Source organism: Apium graveolens, chromosome 9 (genome assembly GCF_009905375.1).
Source record: "Apium graveolens cultivar Ventura chromosome 9, ASM990537v1, whole genome shotgun sequence".
Classification (NCBI taxonomy): domain Eukaryota; kingdom Viridiplantae; phylum Streptophyta; class Magnoliopsida; order Apiales; family Apiaceae; genus Apium; species Apium graveolens.
Window position 1 is genome coordinate 282,130,292 of NC_133655.1, and position 22,150 is coordinate 282,152,441.

The 22,150-nt window shown below is 33.6% G+C and overlaps 2 protein-coding genes and 2 pseudogenes across 6 annotated transcripts; 1 reads left to right on the plus strand and 3 right to left on the minus strand.

The window, feature by feature from the left end:
- Window positions 1–407: 407 nt before the first annotated feature.
- On the plus strand, window positions 408–4,717 carry LOC141684749 (fatty-acid-binding protein 2-like). 5 transcript variants are annotated; one of them, XR_012560672.1, is made up of 10 exons: window positions 412–695; window positions 958–1,037; window positions 1,166–1,885; window positions 2,169–2,244; window positions 2,332–2,434; window positions 3,018–3,086; window positions 3,540–3,576; window positions 3,661–3,735; window positions 3,826–4,157; window positions 4,311–4,414. XR_012560672.1 is itself a non-coding variant. In XM_074489855.1 (10 exons), the coding sequence occupies exons 2-10, from the start codon at window positions 1,172–1,174 to the stop codon at window positions 4,406–4,408; spliced, it is 1,269 nt and encodes a 422-aa protein (XP_074345956.1). In that variant the 5' UTR covers window positions 421–695; window positions 1,166–1,171; the 3' UTR covers window positions 4,409–4,717. The 5 variants fall into 5 exon arrangements, 1 of the variants encoding a protein (XP_074345956.1); XR_012560673.1 differs by having other exon boundaries at window positions 958–1,027; XM_074489855.1 differs by lacking the exon at window positions 958–1,037 and having other exon boundaries at window positions 421–695; window positions 3,826–3,877; window positions 4,113–4,157; window positions 4,311–4,717.
- Window positions 4,718–4,728: 11 nt separating this feature from the next.
- On the minus strand, window positions 4,729–9,146 carry LOC141684747 (putative copper-transporting ATPase HMA5). Its single transcript, XM_074489854.1, has 6 exons — window positions 8,761–9,146; window positions 6,843–8,243; window positions 6,493–6,747; window positions 6,195–6,317; window positions 5,492–5,971; window positions 4,729–5,389 (listed from the first exon to the last, which is right to left on the minus strand). The coding sequence occupies exons 1-6, from the start codon at window positions 9,037–9,039 to the stop codon at window positions 4,973–4,975; spliced, it is 2,955 nt and encodes a 984-aa protein (XP_074345955.1). The 5' UTR covers window positions 9,040–9,146; the 3' UTR covers window positions 4,729–4,972.
- Window positions 9,147–11,452: 2,306 nt separating this feature from the next.
- LOC141683728 (heat shock cognate 70 kDa protein-like) lies at window positions 11,453–14,913 on the minus strand (annotated as a pseudogene).
- A 2,699-nt stretch (window positions 14,914–17,612) lies between these two features.
- On the minus strand, window positions 17,613–21,088 carry LOC141683729 (heat shock cognate 70 kDa protein-like; annotated as a pseudogene).
- Between the last annotated feature and the right edge of the window lie 1,062 nt (window positions 21,089–22,150).

A 22,150-nucleotide genomic window follows, 5' to 3' on the forward strand; every position in this document is an offset into this window, starting at 1 on the left:
TATTTAAGATGTACTTTTCAAATATTTACAACAAAAATTCATTTGTGATAGGAATACTAAATATATATGCCTTTTAATGTGTTTGACTATTTATTAATTATCGTATTTTAATTTTACCTAATATTTAAATACAATTAATGGTGTTTGCATATATAAATAATATTAAATTTGACTATAATATTCATAATCTTAAATACCCGAAAAATATCTGATCCGATCTGAAACCCGACAGATTTGGATTTGGATAACTCGAAAATATTTAGATTTGAATTTGGATTTAAATTTTACAATATCCTGATTCGAACCGAACCGTTGTCATTCCCAGCCGATGTCTGATGATGTTGGTTGGCGGCTTGGTACAAGTTAGTTTATAACCGATAATATTCTTGACGTGATTAACATACACATGCACACAACAAAACTTGTACACAATCAAATTTAGGAATGAACTCCCGTATATAAACCACACCAAGTAAATTTGATATTACATATAGAGAAAGTTTTAGGGTCTTGGGGTTTTGCCTTTTCATCTAGAAAAGGTTGTTCTAAAATCTTTTTTTTCGGGTTCACATAAATCTTTCACATATTACATGTCCACTTTCTTTGAAATCGAAATCGAACCCTAATTAATGAGAAAACCATCATCATTATTCAAATGCCTTTGATCTTTGCATTAGAGATTCCATCTTTTTCAGGTTAGTCTCCATTTCTTTGTTTTTTTTTTTTGCATTTGTTTCTGCTGTTCTTGAAAAATTACAAACCCGCAAAAAATTAAAAATTTGTGCCCCTAATTTTTTTTCCGCCTCTAAATGATTTTTGATTGTTTTTGCTCCTTTATAATTCTGGGTTTGCATTATGCTTCTCTGAAATGCAATGTGCTCTGACTATGAGAATACAAGTATGTCAATTCTATGGATTTGGATTGATTCTTGATGTTAATGCTCAGTTTTATTCCAGGAAAATTCGTAATCTTGATAATTATTGTTAAAATGTGCACTAAGGATTCGGGGATAATCTAGTGGTAAAGGTGTGACCCTGTGAGTCCTCTTTAATGACCATGTTTTGCTTTGATGATGTTCTAGTTGAAGCCTTTCAAGTCAATTTCAAACCAATTTGTGTATTTATGGCATGTTCTTGTCTTATGATCAATTTTCTACTGGAACAGGTGGTCATGGATCTTGATTGGTGGTCATCTTTCGCGTGTCCGCCAGAATCACTTGTGCATCCGTTTTTATTGTCCCATGTTAGTTCATTTGTCGACAATTCACTTCACCATTCGAGATACTTTTACATGCCTGGGAGTATGGCTATTCATGATGCTTTTAACTGTATGTCAAAGTTTACCGGCGCTTTGCTTTTGTGCTTTGCCAGCAGGTCAAATTTTAATAGTAATCTCCACTCTCTAGGAGAACCTCTTCATTCAAATAGAGGAAGCTGTAAATCCTATACAAGGGTAAATTACATTGCCTCTGCAAGACATAACATATTGATAATGGGCCGCACTTTCAGAGTAACAGGAAAAACTTTTGTCCCTGTGCTTTACAAGTTTACAAATTCCAGTCTAAGAAAACTGTGTGAACAACCGGGACAGCTTCAGTCAATTTCTGCACCGTCATTAGCTGTAGCTTTAGTACCATTATTAGACAAAGTGTCCATAAAATTAGAGAATATGTTATCTCTTCAAATGGAAAAGGAAAGTGCACCTGTGCTGAGTTACACAGATCAGAGTCCCTGCACAGTTGAGAATCAGGGATGCGACAATCTTTGTTTCACCGGGAAATTGAATGGTTCAAGTCATAGAGTTGAGCCAAGTACTGGCATTGAGTTCCCAACTGTGTTGGACAACGATATAGCTCAGGAGACCAATTCTTCCGGGCTTTCAGAGGTTATTATTACATTTTTGTGTGGTCTTTTATAGCTTCATTTCCATATTCTAGCATATTGATCTAACTGTGCCTCACCAACAAAAAACTATACCATTATCTACATTTATGAACCTCAGTTGCAAGTCAAAAACAAACCTCATTCTGACAAAAGACAAAGAAAATAGGCAAGAATGTGACAATTATTATCGACATGTGTAACTGTTACACCATGTACACTGCATTTCTGCTATGAAACCAAAAATTTCTGCCAACCCTTATATAATTCTTTATCTTGCACTAAAGGTTCTTGTTGCAACTGGATCAAGAACGATGAGAATAATTAAGATCAAGTCTTTGAAGGTGTATGCGTTTGGTTTCTGTAAGTAGTTTATTGGTTGATTCTTTCCTTATGTATCAAAACTAGAGTGTTTATAACAGACTAACTATTTTTTCCTTCTACTTATAGATGTTCATCCTTGTGATGTATGTGAGAAATTGAGTTCAAAGTACTCTTCTATTACAGCTAACGAATTAAATAAGCGTCAGAGTTTCTATCAAGATCTTCTCAGGTATTAAAAAGTGTGTTCTTCATTATTCGATATTGCTACTCCAAGATATCTTATCTTTATCATAGAATATTTTAGTTGTGCTATTTTTTTGAACCACTATAATTTTCAACGTATTTTACACAGGACCACATGAGTAAGAGTCTCAATGTATATGAAAATCATAGAGAACATTAAGTAATGAAAAATTTCTGGTGTATTATTGTTAATTTCAAATCTGCGCAAAAAAAAAACAGTTCCTTACTGCAAAAAAAGTTTATAATTTGTAAATACTTTATCATCTAATATCGTAATGTTCAGTTAAGTGAATACAGTAAAAATAGTCTCTGGGCTTGAGGTGAAATAGTAAAGATACTGATTGATCTTTCCAAGGACCTTTCCTTTAAATCTTTTGGCATGGCTGTTTTTCGAAGAAAGAATGTGGAATATGGTGTGTAGATGTACAATCATAGATATGTAGACTGGTTTAAATCTTATTGCTAATTGCTATGTGAACTGAAAGTTTTCCTCATTTGCATTAATTTTCGACAAAAGATGCTGCTGCTTTACATTGTTCTCATCAGAAATCCTTATGTGGCTGCCACAGGGAGGATATTAGCATGACAGTAAGACTTGTGGTTAGAGTTAACGGGATAAAAGTTAGTACAGTTAAAAAGTAAGTGAAACTTTCTTTCTCCAGAAAGCATGTCAATGCTTCCTGTTTTTAATCAAAGTGCAAATTTGATTCATCAACCGGCTGTCAATACTCCCTGTTTATTGTTCTTTTTGGTTTCTTTTTCACTGATCTTGTTTTTTGGAGTCCACTTGAAAATCCTCCCTCCCCCACTGATTATATGTGTAAATATTGTAAAGTAGGTTGATATAATTTAGTCCCAGTAGTGATCTATGTGTTTCTTATGATTGTTTATGTCATATATAATATAAAAAATTTACATAAGTGAAGTAATCGCTTAAAAAGCCTTGACCCAAATCTTATTCCAGAAGAGATCCATTTATTACTGGTTTTCCTTATTCGAGTAGGAGATGCCAACTTCAATTATCTGGTTGTTGTAGCTAGCTGGTAGAAAGTAGGATCTTACAATTTCTATTGTTGTTCTGTTTCTTGCAGTGCTTTTGAAAAATCTCTTCGAGCTCGATTGATAAAGGTAAGGCATCTGCTTATGAAATTTCTTACTAAATTTGTAGAATTATGGTTGCCAACTCCTGAAAATTTTTTGATTTATTTTTAGACAAACCCCAACACAGATTTAGAATGCCTAAGAAGATTTGGTTCTCTATTCTCACAAGATGCTCCAATACGCGCGGTAAGGTTGATGCGCGTTGTAGTTCTTGTTAACATTTCCCTTTTGTGCTAGGTAGAAGGGTATTTTACTTGGTAAAATAACACTTTTCAGGGAACAACTATATACTTTAGGAGAACAGTGGATGGTCATTTTATCACGGAAGGTAAGTTCCTCATATCAGGTGGCTCTTTGCTATCTCCATTGAATTTACAGTGCAAATGCAGTCTCATCTGCCCTGTGCCCCTTGTAGTTTTACGCAAGTTTTTGGCTTTGATAATATCGGCTACTTTTCGTGGTCAAATACTTAGTATGATAAACCAACTTGGTCCAGTTCAGTTATTTACATGTTAGGAGGAAATACTGAAGTACGATTTACGATAGATATATAATATATGCAGTTGGAGGCCAACAAATTGGAGCAGTTCATAGCAGGGACTTGTGTAGTAAGTCTTTCAAATTTTATATCTTCTACTGCTCTACCCGTATTTACATTTTTCTTCCCCGAGTATAGATAGGAACCACTGTGGCTTGCTAAATCATATATAATATATAGAAAAAATGTTCAAATTCTGAATTGACAATTATCTAATGTCCAGGGGCTTTCTTTGACATGTACATAGGAGATGTTCCTGTTTGTGCAGAAACAAAAGATGAGATAGGGAGAAATGTGGCAACTATATTAGGACATTGCTAAGGTAGTTTGTTTAGGTTAAAACGCAGAATAGCACGTCACATATTTGATGTATGTTGGCGGTAATGCATCTTGCTCTGGACGCGGTAACAGTGCTTTTAATTAACACACATTGGAGGAAATAGCATACCACTGAATCCTGCTACACTGAGACTTTGTTGTTTTGCTGCTGGCTGCTGCTGCAGGAGTTAAATTCATCGACTTTGTTCTGTTCTATATTGTAACGTCTTTTCCCCATCTCTAAGATAGGCTGATACAAGATAGATTATAAATTAGTAGTTGAAGAGAAATAACGCAGAGCTCATTTATTTCTTTTTCCTGTGTTTTCAATTAATCTGGACTCTGGAAATCATGTCTTTAGTTGTGCCTGAGATTAGAAATGCATCTAGTTGCATAGGTGTATTCGGTATCAGTGAACAATGGCTGATTTTCCGAGAACAAGTATGAAAGATGAAATCTTTGTTTCTTAACTTAGGGACCCTGATTAGTGTATGAACTAAATATAATCATAACAGTTCTACCTACACATGCAAAAGCATAAAATCAACTTACATCACAACCTTAAACTCACTCAACAGTTATCCCTCCAATATCAAGTGAATTCAACTTCTTGGGTCTTCTATAGTACCGCAACAGAAGAGAGCAACCAACCACACTGACTGATGATGCTGCCATTGCAGCTCCAGCTATCCAGGGTGGCAAGCGGAATCCAGTAGACGGGAAAAGTACCCCAGCAGCAATAGGAATTCCTAGGATATTATAACCCAAGGCCCATATGTAGTTCAGTCGGATTCTTGTAAAGGTTTTCCTCGAAAGATCAATGGCAGTAATCACATCCTCCAGGTTGCTTTTCATAAGAACTATGTCAGCTGCCTCAATGGCAATGTCTGTACCAGCACCAATTGCCATTCCGACATCAGCAGCCACGAGGGCTGGTGAGTCATTAATTCCATCTCCCACCATTGCCACAGTATAACCTGATCCCTGCATCAAGGCATCCTCGTTATTGTTGTATCAGTATTAGAGGGCACGTACTCTAAAATATAGCCTCTTAAACAAAACCTCAACATTTCAAGTTTTTATTACCTGCAATTCCTTCACTTTTTCAGCTTTATACTCGGGTTTAGCTTCTGCAATGACTGTGTCAATTCCAGCTTCTTTCGCTATGGACCTGGCAGTTCCCCAGTTATCACCTGTCACCATAATACTCTTGACATTCATAGATTTGAGAATAGTTACGACTTCACGAGCACTGGGTTTTAATGGATCAGATATAGCAACAACTCCAGTCAACTCCCCGTTTATGGATACAAGAATCCCAGTTTGAGCCATTCCTTCAGCTTCTGCGAGCATTTCCTCAGCTTCAGTTGGTATACTGATGTTGAGATCCAACATCAGGCTCTTATTTCCCACAATAATCTCTTTATTACGAATAATGGCTTTCACACCATGTCCAGTAATAGATTCAAAGTCTCGAGCTTCTGGCCAGACAAGATTTTCCCCATCCTCTTTAAATTTCTTAGCATATTCTACAATCGCCTTCGCCAAAGGGTGCTCGCTATTTACCTGATACAAGTTAATCGTAGCAGTACTTATGAAATATAGCAAAAAACATAATTGCTGAGGCAAGTCATATGCTTAAAAGCTGTTTAAAGGGACATCCATTTGACAGACCTAATGCAATTTAATTTAGTGACCCCGAGGCTGTTGTAGAATAGAGTAATTCTAGTAAATATGAGTTCTTAGGCCAATGGAACAAAAATGTAATCCTTATAAACCAAGAATTTACCTCAGCTGCTGCGATCAAATCGTAAAATTCTCCAAGTACCATATTTCTAAGAAGTTTTGTGTTAACTACCAGTGGCTTGCCCATTGTGAGAGTCCCGGTCTTGTCAAAGACAATGCAGTTCACCTGTGATGATAGAAATTAAATTTCAGGTAGCTTAATAGCATCTTCTAGGATATCTGATATCAGTTTTAAAGTTCAAAGGGAGTGGTTGAATTTATTCCATTTGAATGTAATAGGATACAATCTTCTTTAGCATATCATCATGAAACTCTAGCAGTGAATGATGTTGAAGTCTGACCTTATGGGCACTCTCTAGGGCCTGGCCGCCTTTGATCAGAATACCTTGAGTGGCACCAACTCCTGTACCAACCATCACCGCTGTTGGGGTTGCCAAACCAAGAGCACACGGACATGCTATGACCATGACAGAAATGCCAAACTGGAGCGCAAGCTGGAAGCTATCCATCGAGGATGGAATCCAAGATTTTGGATAGCTGTTAAATTTGCCAGCTAAAAACCAAGAGAGCCAGGTGATAACAGATAGGGCGATAACCTGCAGAAATCAAGAATCGTTAACAAAATTGTGAGACCTAAATTCAAGTGTATAGTGTACTCTCCTTATTTTAGAAACCATCACAAAGTTTTTACCATAGGCACAAAATATTTGGAGATGCGATCAGCAAACTTTTGTACCGGAGCTTTAGCCATCTGTGCCGACTCAACAAGCCTAACAATTTGCGACAAAGCACTCTCTGAACCAACGTGTGTTACCCTAATATGTAGCACCCCGTTCTCATTCACAGTGCCTCCAATCACCGTGTCACCCTGTCTCTTGGCCACTGGACGAGCTTCTCCTGTAATCATACTCTCATTCACATGACTTTGTCCCCAAACAACAATACCATCTGAAGCTACTTTGGCCCCAGGAAGGATCTTAATCATGTCAGTCCGTTGGATTAATCTACTGTCTATTTCTTCCTCATTCTTTACATTTCCTTCACTGTCTAAGGTTAACAGTGTTGCCGTCTGTGGAGCCAAGTTCATAAGTTTGGAAATGGCCTCAGAAGTCTTTCCCTTGGCCAAAATCTCCAAATATTTTCCAAGAAGAATAAACGAAATAAGCATTGAGCTTGTCTCGAAGAAATCTGTTGCCTCAAAATGTGGAGAGGTAGCAGCTCTCAAAACCATGTAAACAGAATAAAAGTATGCTGCATTTGTTCCCAGTGCAATCAAAACATCCATATTTGCAGAACCATGCCTTAATGCTTTATAGGAGCCAGTGTAGAATCGCCTGCCAATGATGAACTGAACCGGAGTAGCCAGTATCCACCTCATTAACCCACCAAGCTCCAACATATTGACAACTTTTCTGTTCAATACATGCTTAATTCCAGGTATATACATGAAAACCATGGATGATAAGAATATTGGAATTGTAAAAATTAAACTCCATAGGAAATATCTAAAATATTGTCTAATTTCCTGTCGCTTATGCGCATCTCTTCCTCCTCCCCCTTCCCCTTGTGGATATAGATATGCCTTATATCGGCCTGATCCTGTCGACTGAATGCCTTGAATGAAACTTCTTGGTCCTGTCATACTTGCATTGTAAGAAACAGAAAACTTTTTGAGCTCAGAATCAATACCAATATCTTCAACTCCTGGTAGTGCTTTAAGTATATTTTCAATGATTCTTGTACATTTATCAGTTTCTATTCCATCAACTTTCAGTTCAATTCTGCTAAGATCTTCTCCTGAACTGACTAGTATGGCCTCAAATCCAGTGTCTTCAATTGCCTCCAATATTTTATCCTGAGTCACAATCTTCGAATCATATCGAACTTGAGCTTCTTCAGTTGCTAAGGCTACTTGAGCTTTGTGTATGCCAGGAAGAGCCTGTAAAGCAGATTCGACAGTAGTGGAACAAGAACTGCATGTCATTCCCTTGATCAGTATTCGACATACTTTTGTGGATTTATCGCTATTCACTTCTTCCATCAATCTGGCACTGAATCCAGCATCTTCAATGGTCTCTCGAATCGTTTCGTCCTGCTCACCATCACACAAAACAAATTTATACCACAAAAAAATAGGGGTAATTGCCTTGAATTGCATTTTATTTCATCATCATTTTTATTTTTTCCCTTTTTACTTAAGCATGCATGTCTCTTCAAAATATCTACTACAGTAGCACCGCATGCTCTTCAATAGGCCGGAATTAAGTTGGCTAACCTAGACCGCAACCCCAGCTGAACTTCAAAATTTAGTTGAATCTATGTTTTCAACCCCATACTTTTAGTAGTTAAAAAATCAGCCCCAGCTAGCATCAAAACTAATTTTTAACTCAAGCTATAACAAAATTCTGGCTTTGCCTTCAACATGAACAAAGAATGGAAGTAAAGAACATAAAAAGTCACCAATTTACTCAAGTAGACAGGTTCAAGAGGGGATAACTATCCTCTTGATCACAGATTCGTGACGGAAGAAAAATTTATGATTATGCCTCCTGGGTCAGAACATGTCGCGGTTCACTTACATGCGATTAAAAAAAGACGGGGACACTTACATCAATCAGGGAGGGATAAAACAGGACTTGAGCGCGATTATTAAGCACATCAACAGCAGCATCTTTAATACCGGGAAGGCGTTTCACCGCCTTCTCGATAGAGGCAGCGCAGGCGGAGCAAGTCATTCCGATAACCGAAAACAAAGCAACAGACTCCGATCCTCGAAGCAACTTCTCATGCTCAGGTGTAACACCTTTCGGCATTGATGGATAATGTGGAGTAGGCGATAAATCTCCATAGTTTTTTTGTCCAATGCATGATAAAAATCTCGCTGCCATTAAAACTAGTCACTTCGAAATTGAATTTGCTGCAAATATGTAAAATTTGTGTACTTCTTGCGTTACGCATCATATATAAATTACAACATGTTCCCGGGCCATTCTGATTTCTGTTTGACTTGATATTATTTAAACCCTATACAAAAACATTATATGTACTTGTACGTAAAAGACGTCAATAATAAATTATTCTAACGAGAATAGACGTCAGTGCTTGAAATTTAATTAACATTACCGTGTATTTTTGGTATTCATATAATTTTACGCAAAGATAAATAAATATGCAACTTGAAAAAAAAGGATAAAGGGAGTTTTGTGGTTCAGCTTGTAATCGAGTCAGAACCCAATATTGGTTCAGAGTTTCGAGTTCTAACTGATCTTAAAACAGCAGGTTTTTTGAAAAATACGTTTTTTTATTTTTACTATTTTGCAAAATTACGTTTTGCAAAAAATACGGTTTTATCGTATGTAACATCATATTTAATCATAATTAATTTCAATTATTTTTTAATAAAATACATTATTTTTTTGTTACAGGCAGTATATATTCAATAACATTTTCCGAAAATAGTAAGATCGACAAAAAAGACATTGAAAAATAGTATATCTGGCAGTTCCTTAAAATATTACTATAACTTATTAGCGTTTTCTAATAATTAATCACACGCGGATATATCAGGAGTCAAATTCGTAACATTCCGTAAAATGACACGAGTTTAATCATTGAATCGACACTCTAACAATCTCCTGGCAACTATAACTTATAGTTGTTATGTTAAAATAATAATATTCAAAGTTTCGTATAATGAAGAAATTTAATATTACTGACTAAAGAATTTAATTTTTTTTGTAATAAAAGAATTTAAATTTCATATTAATTATATCTCAGGGAATATGCCACGGATAATATGTTCTAGTATTATTATTTGATATGGTCATGGCTAGCTCGCTGGCTAGTTTAATATATTTTTGTTCTGATTTTCTTTGTAGATTCTGTAATTAAATTTTATTAATACTAGCTTAAAACTCGTGCGACGCACGGACTGCTCAGATTTTTTTAATATTATATAATTTCTTTTAAAAAAATTGAATTCAATTCTAAATTTTGTTCATTTAAAACTTTAAATGATATGACTTCATGATAATTATATTAGTAGACGTATTCGTTCATAACTTTTTTAGACATCTAAACTTATTTAAAGTGATAACATTGCATTGATTAGGGGAAAATATTATTATAACAAAATTATTATTTTATTGAGGGTAAAAAAATAATGTCTCCATTATGTTGGTACCTTAAAAAATAATATTTTAGCATGGTGATTACTTAATCGATTAACTATAACTCTATAAAAGATATTTGAAAAAGACAATATTACCGATTGAACGATATAGTTTTATTGATAATTCAATGTGTATTTTTTAAAAATAATATTTAAGTTTTAATTAAAATTTGATTTGTTAGTTCACATCAATAGGATATGAATTATACTTAGTTTAATATTAATTTGATTTATCCCAAATAATATGAATTATAATTTAAATTGATAGAAGAAGTTGAATTTAATATAAATTATAATGATATAGAGTTCGATATAAAATAGAATTGAAATTGGTAAAACAATTGAGAAAGTTGACTTCAATATCAATTAGAATTAGAATTGATGGACCCAATAATTAGAGTTAAAATAATTAAGTAAGACTAATTAAGTAATTTGAGTAAGTACCAACCGATCAATTATCAAACTTTTTAATGTTAATATAGTATAGATAGATATAATTCACATCTTTCGCTGTTAATACGCAAGATCAATGACGTTAACAAGCCACCTCACTTATTAAATCGGTATTTAGTTAATGGATTGAATTGGATTAAAAAATTCAACCGTCCACAAAGTGTTCTATAAATTTAGTTATCTCAGACAAGTCACGGTCTGTAGGGTGATGTTTAAAAATACCCATTTTTGGGTGTAATGGCTGAAAATACCCATTTTCAAAATACATGGCTGAAAATACTGTTTTGGATACGTATTTTGTAATTGGGTAAGTGTAATACGCATTTGAGAATTGGGTATCTAAGAAATTACTAAAGATACGCATTTGTAGTTTGGGTATTACCATTGAGATAAGTATTTGCCAAATGCGTATCTTAAAAAAAATAAAAAAAAAATAAATTGGATACCCATTTAACAAATGCGTATCTAGTACAAAACACGATACCCAAATGACAAATGCGTATCCAAAACGGTATTTTCAGCCATTCACTTCCAGAATGGGTATTTTGAGCCATTTACACCAAAAAATTGTTATTTTTAACATTTTTTCCGGTTTGTATGTTGAAGTGCCTGTTTATGTGTATGATCCAGAGAAACAAGATATAGAAATCAAGAAAAATGATGTATGATTCAACGAAGATACCAATTTTCATCAACTTAAATACTAAAAATGTAAAACCAAATACTGATATTCTGATAAGCTTGCAGTAGGGATATTAGTACATGCCATGATGAAATCGGTTACAGCTGTTTACCCAAAAGTGATGGTCTTGAAAATCCAGATTCTAGACACAATGAACATTTTGAATCTTGGTAATCAACATGTACGGAGATCACTCAATTTCCTCAATCCTAATGCTTGTACTTCCAGGTATCAATTGATTGCAGATTGCTTCAAATTGTTGCTTCTTGTACTCGTACTCGTGAATTTCAGCGTTCTTGTTTGTGTCTAGCCATTTAATAGCCTCGTTGAAAGAATAAGTAATTATCGTCTTAGAAGAAGCTTCAAGACTGTGAGTTCTTTCAGCAAGGTCCCTCATTTTGTACACAAAATCCCTAAATGCTTCCATTGCGTCAACCTTTATCTTGTACTCCTCATCTTCAACCTTGAATTTTTCAGCTTCTTTTACCATCCTTTCAATCTCCTCCTTTGTAAGTGTTCCTCGTTTGTTGATCTTAATGTTATTCTTCATTCCAGTTGGCTTATTCTCAGCAGAAACATTTAATACCCCGTTAGCATCAACCGTAAAGGTAACCAAAATTTTAACTTGGCCACTTGGGGCAGGAGGCAGGCCAGATAACATAAACCTTCCTAGAAAATTGTTGTCTCCCGCCTTTGTTCTCTCACCTTCGTATATGTCAATTGAAATGCACGTCAGATTATCACTAGGTGTAGAAAATTGTTTTTGCATAGTCATGGGAATAGTTGTGTTCTTTGGAATCATTACACACATGACACCGTAGCAGTCTTCAATCCCAAGAGACAGAGGAGTAACATCAAGCAAAACTAAATACTTGATCTTGTGATTACCCTCTCCACTTAGTATAGCAGCTTGAACAGCAGCACCATAAGCAACAGCCTCATCAGGATTTATATCCTTGCAAAGTTCCTTCCCATCAAAATATTGTTGCAAAAGCTGCTGCACTTTTGGAATTCTGGTAGATCCACCTACAAGTACAACATCATGGACACTTCCCTTGTCCATCTGCGCATCTGCTAGACACTTCTCCACAGTCTCCACACAACATTTGAAAAGATCTAGGTTTAAATCTTCAAACTTGGCACGGGTGATTTTTGAACAATAATCAATTCCCTCGTATAAAGATTCTACATCAATGTTGTCACAGTGTTACAAGAGAGAACCCTCTTTGCCTTTTCACAAGCGTTTCTCAATCTTCTTAAAGATTTAGCATTTTGACTGATGTCCTTTTTGTGTTTTCTTTCAAATTCCTCAACGAAATGTTTTAGTAAACGATTGTCAAAGTCCTCACCACCAAGGTGAGTATCTCCAGCAGTAGCCATTACTTCAAAAATATCCTTTTTAATTTTGAGAAGGGAAACATCAAAGGTACCGCCTCCAAGATCAAAAACAAGCACAATTTTCTCCCCGGCCGAACTACTAGTAAGATTTTGGTCAAGACCATAAGCGACTGCAGCAGCTGTTGGCTCAACCAGTACTTGCAACACGTTGAGGCCAGCTATAGTCGCTGCATCTTTTGTAGCCTGCCTCTGCGAGTCATTGAAATGTGCAGGGACAGTGACAACGGCATAGTTGACATTTCTTCCCAGGTAGTCTTCTGCAATTTCCTTCATCTTAATTAAAACCATTGAAGACAGCTCCTCGGGTGAGAATCGTTTATCCACCCCTTTGTAAGTCACAACTATCTTGGGTTTGTTAGCACCATCAGTAATTACCTTAAATGGCCAGAGCTTCATGTCACTTTGTACAGTTGAATCTGTGAATCCTCTTCCAATCAACCTTTTAGCATCTGAGTACACAAAGATGATAAACTCATTAAAGCATTTTAATCTACGCATATAATAGAAAGCTTCAGACAGATATTCAGAATTTCAAATAAAATATTCGAGTACCAAAAATAGTGTTCGCGGGATTTAGAGCGGCCTGATTTTTTGCAGCTTCGCCCATGAAACGCTCAGTATCGGTGAAAGCAACATATGATGGTGTTGTTCTGCTACCATGATCATTTGCAATAATTTCAACTCGATCGTGCTTCCAAACTCCAACACAAGAGTATGTTGTGCCTAGATCAATCCCAACAGCTACTTCATTTACTCTAGCCATTCTTACCTGCAAGCAAATAGAAGACAAAAGTTGCAGAAATCTGTGTGCATGCCAGAGCAACTCCAATAGGGGTGTCAAGTCCTATGTGGCATGGCACTCTTCAATGCCAACCTATTGGAGTGTCAAGGGTGCTTGAAGAGTGCCAAGAGAAATGGCCAACTTTTGCCACCCTCTTGGCACCCCCTCAATATAGTTTAAATCCAATTCTTATAAGAAATGTATATATAAATCTTACCTTTTCAATTATATTTTATTTATTTATTTACCTAGTTTTAATTTAATTTAAGTTAGTGTGTGGACCATTTAAGTACCTTAAAAGGGTGCTAGCTATTGAAGTTAATGGATGCCAACTTTGACATGGATGAGAGATACGTTAAAAAAATTAATATTTTAGGTGAGTTGACAATGGTTGGCACTCTCAAGGAGCGCCTCTATTGAAGATTCTCTTAATAGATATGGGCATGATGCGCTTTTGGCATAAAACCGAACCAGCAGTTTATAAAATTAAGAACCAGAACCGAACCATACACCATTTGTTTGTTTGGTTTAAAATAAGTGCAATTCAGTTAGTTTTATACAGTGCAGTTTCATTTTTAAAACCAATTAGTCGAAGCAATACATCATAGTTTCACATGACACTATAGTTTATCTGATATATAACATTATATCAATTTAGTTTTATTTGATATATAATACCATTTATTTATTTATTTTAATAATAGAATAAGTTATGGTTGGAGTTTAATTGGATAATTAGACTATGCGTAGTAGTTTAATAATTTAGTAATTTAGCGGATATATAAAATTATTTATTTATTTCTTTAATAAGAAAAATTGGGAATAACTATTGAATCAAATTATAGTATAATAATATATATATATACACATAATAAATTATAAAAGTAATTTCAATTAATAAATCAGTGTAGTGATAAAGCTCGAACTCTCGTTGAGTTAAATATTCAAATTCGAGTCGAGTTGCGAACCTACTTAAACGACGAATTCGATCTTAAGCTGCTCGCGAGCAGCACGACTCGAATCACAAATCTATGCAAGTATCATGTGTTATATAATCATTGCACATCATATATTGTATGTGTGTAAAAGAATAGTGGTACCTGAGAGAAGACTACTAAGAGATTGTATAGATGAAGAATGAGAAGAGAACGATCAATATGAAAGAACTTTTAATGTCGCCCCTAAATTGCCTTTACTTTACTCTCCCGTCTCCCCTCTGTGAAAACTTGAAAACCTAGAATCATATACTCTTGTAACTTCAAATTTTTAACGAATAATATTGGTTGAATTGAAAAGGTTTTGTCTAAAGTGAAGTTTTAATTGAAAGTAAAAGAATAAAACTTTTTTAAAGTTGATCTCTTTTAGCATTTTTGATAACGGGGGATTAGATTACACAATTATAATTAATTTCTATATAAAAGATAAATTAAAGAGTTAATTATCACATTATAATTAACTAACTCGATAGTTTGTGTAATTTACAAGCATGCTCTACGTTGCATGAACTGAATTTTATATTGCAACTGTAATTATTAACGGTGTATTTATGTTGTTGTCTGATGGATAAATGATGTAATCCTTCCGTCCCAAAATACAAGTCTATTTGATCTTTTGCGCGGATTTTAAGGTGAATAAAAAGGAGAGTTTCACAAATCATTTTTCAAAATTTTCTTTTTCTGAATAAAAGTATGAATATTAAATTTTAATTCAAAAAAGACATTTTAGAAAAAAGTATGAGGAGATATGAATTTTATACACCTTAAAACACGCGTAAAAAAATAAAGGGACTTTTATTTTGGGATAGATGAAGTATTTATTTTTGTAAATGAGCATGAATATTTGTGGTGGTGTTACAATATTGTTGCGAGTATTTGTTTTAACTACAATTATTTACAGTATATGCATGTCGTTGCTCAGTGGATTGAGAATGTAATTGTTTGTGTATATGGTTATATTTGGGTTGAACGTGTACTCTTGGAAATTTGACATTAAGCTGAAATAATAGAGACCGAAAATAGTATTTCTTGTTGTCCATTGCTAATGGCGATCTATGGGGATTGTTGTAGAAATGTTTGTGGTATTTCTTGTTGTCCTCTGCTAACGGTGATGCATGGGAGTTGCGGTAAAAGTGTTTGTGGTTGTTTGAGATACTGCAGAATATAGTAGTTTTTATGTTTATAATTTTATTTTTGATTGTTATTTGAATATTTATTCTTAACCTTAGTAACTTTTCACATCCCTTATTCAATATTAATAATTACATAGTTTTGAACATGCTAGTCTCATCCTAATTTCATTTGATACAAAAAATTACTAAGATTATCTACTTTAGTCGCTACCATTATTTCACAGGCCGCAACCAAACACCAATATACCAACATAATGTTTAATGAAAGTTATAAGCCAAACATTATATTTCTACCATACATTTTAAAGAAACACAACACTTGAGAAGTAAATTGATATATAACTCACTTTGAATGATGGAGAAAATAATAACAAGATATCTTGGAGGTCGATTAGTTATACATAACACAATCTTTAGTCAGTGTGATGCACGAATATTTTCTATATATGTATAAAAATATTGATTTGTTCATAATTATTTTATTTGTTTGTATGTTAGAAATGCGATAAAAAATATTTTGTATATTTGTTGTGTTAAAAGAATGATTGATGAATGATAAAAAAATTAGTGTCAGTTCAAGTTGTATTGTACTTATATACATGAAAGTTCCTTAATCTTTGTTTGAATTTGAAATTATTTGTACCATAAAAATATAATTGTTAAGTATGAAAATAGTATATATAATTTATCTAATTGCAGGCATATGTATGCTCGATACATAGTTTTTAGTTGACGTCTAATTCTTATATTATTAATTATTAAATTACTAATATAAATAAGTGAATTATAAATGTTAATATTTAGAATTTTAAATTTGACTGAAATATCAAAAAGTACTTAATTTGAATTAAATTTATATTTGATATGTTTCTCATGTAAAATTATTGGATATTGTATTATTATGATTATTATTATTATTATTATTATTATTATTATTATTGATGAAATATATGTATATATGGACTTATTACTCAAACATAAAACTAAATCAAAATAAGTTATAACACTCTAAGAGCATCTCCAATGATGTTAGTTATAATTGGGCATGTACGATAATATGTAAAATTTGTTGAACCTGTAAGATATCGTGTTTCGATGGTATTGGCTATATTGGTTAGCTATATTTTAAAAATAGCATGTTATTAAAATTTTATGTTGTTATAAATAAAATACATTACTTCAATATGATAATAAATGATTAATTTTTTTTACAGACATGTGTGTAGTGATTCAACAAATATAGCCAATATCAAGAGGTTGACAATATTTATAGACAAGGGGAATGCAAATGATTTTTTTTTACATAATCTCTATATTTTTTATTTATAGTATGTATTAATGATTTTTAGTTAAGGGTTCTATGTGGTTGGAGATACTCTAACACTCTGTTAGCAACTATAAATTATAAGTTGTTATGTTAAAATAATGATATTAAAAGATTTCCTATAATGAAGAAATTTTAAAATAGTGATTAAAGAATTTAATTTTGTTGCTAATTAAAGAATTTAAATTTCATATTAATTACATTTCCATTAAAAACATCTCAGGGAATATACCACGGATAATATGTACCAGTATTATTTGATATGGTCATGGCTAGCTCGCTAGTTACTTTAAATATATTTTTGTTCTGATTTTTCTTTGTAGATTCTGTTATAAATGTTATTTTATGTCATAAATTTTATAATTCACATCTTTCGCTGTTAATACGCAAGATCAATGACGTTAACAAGCCACCTCACTTGATCAACAGTCCACAAAGTGTTCCATAAATTTAGTTATCTCAGACAAGTCACAGTTTGTATGATGCAGTGCCTGTTTATGTGTATGATCCAGAGAAACAAGATATAGAAAGCAAGAAAAATGTTGTATGATTCAACAAAGATACCCATTTTCATCAACTTAAATACTTAAAAATGTAAAACTAAATACTGATAATCTGAATACTGATAGTCTGATAAGCTTGCAGGATGATGAAATCTTGTTAATCAACACGGAGATCACTCAATTTCCTCAATCCTAATGCCTGTACTTCCAGGTATCAATTGATTGCAGATTGCTTCAAATTGTTACTTCTTGTACTCGTACTCGTGAATTTCAGCGTTCTTGTTTGCTTCTAGCCATTTAATAGCCTCGTTGAAAGAATAAGTAATTATTGTCTTAGCATAAGCTTCAAGATTGTGAGTTCTTTCAGCGAGGTCCCTCTTTTTGTACACAAAATCCCTAAATGCTTCCATTGCGGCAACCTTTATCCTGTACTCCTCATCTTCACCTTGAATTTTTCAGCTTCAACAAAAATGTTGTAAGATTCAACAAAGATAACCATTTTCATCAACTTAAATACTTGAAAATGTAAAACCAAATACTGATATTCTGATAAGCTTGCAGTAGGGATATTAGTACATGCCATGATGAAATCTGTTACAGCTGTTTACCCAAAAGAGATAAAGTCTTGAAAATCCAGATGTCAGACACAATGAACATTTTGAATCTTGGTGATCAACATGTACGGAGATCACTCAATTTCCTCAATCCTAATGCTTGTACTTCCAGGTATCGATTGATTGCAGATTGCTTCAAATTGTTGCTTCTTGTACTCGTACTCGTGAATTTCAGCATTCTTGTTTGTGTCTAGCCATTTTATAGCTTCGTTGAAAGAATAAGTAAACATCGTTTTAGCAGAAGCTTCAAGATTGTGAATTCTTTCAGCGAGGTCCCTCATTTTGTACACAAAATCCCTAAATGCTTCCATTGCGGCAACCTTTATCGTGTACTCCTCATCTTCAACCTTAAATAGCTCAGCTTCTTTTACCATTCTATCAATCTCCTTTTTTGTGAGCGTTCCACGTTTGTTGATCATAATGTAATTCTTCAGTCCGGTAGTCTTATGCTCAGCAAAAACATTTAATACTCCGTTTGCATCAACTGAAAAGCTAACCAAAATTTCAACTTTGCCTCGTGGGGCAGGAGGCAGGCCAGACAATACAAACCTTCCAAGAAAATTGTTGTCTTCCACCTTTGTTCTCTCACCTTCATATATGTTAATTGTGATGCGTGTCATATTATCCCTTGTTGTAGAAAATTGTTTTTGCATTGATATAGGAATAGTTTTGTTCTTTGGAATAATTACGCACATGAGGTCATTCAAGTCTGCAATCCCAAGAGATAGAGGAGTAACATCAAGCAGCACCAAATTCTTGATCTTCTGATTACCTTTTTTACTTAGTATAGCGGCTTGAACAGCAGCACCATAAGCAACAGCCTCATCAGGATTTATATCCTTGCAAAGTTCCTTCCCATCAAAAAGTTGTTGCAAAAGCTGTTGCACTTTTGGAATTCTGGTAGATCCACCTACAAGTACAACATCATGGACACTTCCCTTGTCCATCTGCGCATCTGCTAGACACTTCTCCACAGTCTCCACACAACATTTGAAAAGATCTAGGTTTAAATCTTCAAACTTGGCACAGGTGATTTTTGAACAATAATCGATTCCCTCATATAAAGAATCTACATCAATTGTTGTCACAGTGTTACGAGAGAGAACCCTCTTTGCCTTTTCACAAGCATTTCTCAATCTTCTTAAAGATTTAGCATTTTGACTGATGTCCTTTTTGTGTTTTCTTTCAAATTCCTCAACGAAATGTTTTAGTAAACGATTGTCAAAGTCCTCACCACCAAGGTGAGTATCGCCAGCAGTAGCCATTACTTCAAAAATATCCTTTTTAATTTTGAGAAGGGAAACATCAAAGGTACCACCTCCAAGATCAAAAATAAGCACAATTTTCTCCCCGGCCGAACTACTAGTAAGATTTTGGTCAAGACCATAAGCGACTGCAGCAGCTGTTGGCTCAACCAGTATTTGCAACACGTTGAGGCCAGCTATAGTCGCTGCATCTTTTGTAGCCTGCCTCTGCGAGTCATTGAAATGTGCAGGGACAGTGACAACGGCATTGTTGACATTTCTTCCCAGGTAGTCTTCTGCAATTTCCTTCATCTTAATTAAAACCATTGAAGACAGCTCCTCGGGCGAGAATCGTTTATTTACCCCTTTGTAAGTCACAACTATCTTGGGTTTGTTAGCACCATCAGTAATTACCTTAAATGGCCAGAGCTTCATGTCACTTTGTACAGTTGAATCTGTGAATCCTCTCCAATCAACCTTTTAGCATCTGAGTACACAAAGATGATAAAATCATTAAAGCATTTTAACCAACGCACATAATAGAAAGCTCCAGACATTTGAAATAAAATATTCGAGTACCAAAAATAGTGTTCACAGGATTCAGAGCGGCCTGGTTTTTTGCAGATTCGCCCATGAAACGCTCAGTATCGGTGAAAGCAACATATGATGGTGTTGTTCTGTTACCATGATCATTTGCAATGATTTCAACTCGATCGTGCTGCCAAACTCCAACACAGGAGTATGTTGTGCCTAGATCAATCCCAACAGCTACTTCATTAACTCTGGCCATTCTAACCTGCAATCAAATAGGAGGCACAAGTTGCATAAACAAATGGAAATCATGCTATTATTACTTATTAGGTATGGGCATGATGAGGTTTTGACATAAAACCGAACCGAAATCAATAATGAGCGGTTTCTAAAATCAAGAACAAAAACCGAACTATACACCATATGTTTGTCTGATTTAAAATAATTGCGATTCAGTTAGTTTTATAAAGTGCAGTTTCATTTCTAAAAACAATGAGTCGAATCAAAAGCAATAAATCATAGTTTCACAGGACTTTGAAATTTCAAAAAATCGGTTTACATTTTTTGAAAATTAAAAAATCACTAATAATTCGAGTTGAGCCGAGCTTATCTAATAAGCAAATGCAGGTTCGTTATAATTCGAGTTGAGCCAAGCTTATCTAATAAACAATTACTTGAACAATTACGAGTATTTATTTACGAATCTAGCTCCTCCGTTAAGTTAAACAAACTTGACTCAATTATTAAACAAGTTTTTACTCGTGAGCTCTTACGAATTTAAACGAGAGAGTATAATAAAAAGCTCAACTATAATATATTATAATATATTTAATAAATTATAAAATATTCAAATTCGAGTCGAGTTTTAGTCGAGTCGCAAACCTACTTAAAACGAATTCGATCTTGAGCAGCATGACACGAATCACAATTCTAAGCAAATATCATGTGTTATATAAACATTACATAGCATATATTGTATGTGTGTAAAAGAATAATGTTACCTGAGAGAAGACTTGTACAAGGTTAAATAGATGAAGAATGAGAAGAGAAACCTCGCGTCTGCTTGCCTTTACTTCACTTTCCCTTCTGTGAAAAATTCAAACCCTAGAATCATAAATTACTTTAAATTTTAACATATATAATATAGATATAGGTTGAATTGAAAAGATTTTTTTTCCTACAGTGAAGTTTGAATTGAAAGTAAAAGAAAAATATTTTTTTTAAAATTGGCTTCTTTTTCCGGTTGATTATCAAGTTTGGGTTAATTATTAAGTTGACCGATATAATTATCAAACTTTCAAATATATTATGCATGCAGTCTCAAATTAATCATTTTTAGATGGTTGAGTCCTATGGTGATTATTTTTTTTACAAATACGGTTTATATCTAAATTAATATATGTTCTAAGAAATTTTTGATGTGATCATGAGTTGAACCCAGGATCGGAAATAATACAGAATAAATTTTTAAGCATTTTAACTATTCAGCCGTGCTTTATTACCATCATTTTTAAATCGATAATAAGTATACAAAATTTATATTTACCACCGAAAGTCAACAATTTTTCCTAAGACCTTGATCAATTTGAGATCCCTAAATATTTGATGATAAATATAATATTTTGTTATTTATAAAGTGGCTCATAAAAATGATATTTTGTTATCTGCGGTGTCCAGTATCATAAATAGTTATCTATGAGAAATAGTTACTTAGTTAGCTTAATAAAATAGTTACCAACTGAATATGACCCTATATATATATCACATTTTCATTCTTATGAACCAAATTTAAATTTGATAATTCAAATGTCATTTGAATTTCTTACGAATTTTATACGAAAACAAGTTGAATTAAAAAATTAAAATTATTATTTTAAAGCCTATTATTAATTAGTAATAATTTACGAACGAGCTCCGTTTTATCAAATAAATCTATTACGTCTATTACGTTGCGTTCTTTGCATTATAAATAAGCAAAATATTTGAATATGAAATTATCTTGTACAATAAATTTAAAGGAATTTTTAAAATTTAGGATACTCATCATCATGCATGTTTAAAAGATTGGCCAGTTTTTTAAATCATAACACTCTATAATATTATGGTTTAAAAAACTAGTCACCTTCTAAACATGTAGGATGAATTAGTCAAAAATATTTGTACAATTTTA

Coding starts and splice junctions, on each gene's coding strand:
- LOC141684749 (XM_074489855.1), top strand. CDS start 1,172: ATGGATCTTGATTGGTGGTCATCTTTCGCGTGTCCGCCAGAATCACTT. Junction 3,087..3,539: donor AAAGTTAGTACAGTTAAAAA/GTAAGTGAAACT, acceptor TGTTTCTTGCAG/TGCTTTTGAAAAATCTCTTC. Junction 3,736..3,825: donor AAGATGCTCCAATACGCGCG/GTAAGGTTGATG, acceptor AACACTTTTCAG/GGAACAACTATATACTTTAG.
- LOC141684747 (XM_074489854.1), bottom strand. CDS start 9,039: ATGGCAGCGAGATTTTTATCATGCATTGGACAAAAAAACTATGGAGAT. Junction 5,972..6,194: donor ATTTGATCGCAGCAGCTGAG/GTAAATTCTTGG, acceptor AACTTGTATCAG/GTAAATAGCGAGCACCCTTT. Junction 5,390..5,491: donor AAAAAGTGAAGGAATTGCAG/GTAATAAAAACT, acceptor GCCTTGATGCAG/GGATCAGGTTATACTGTGGC.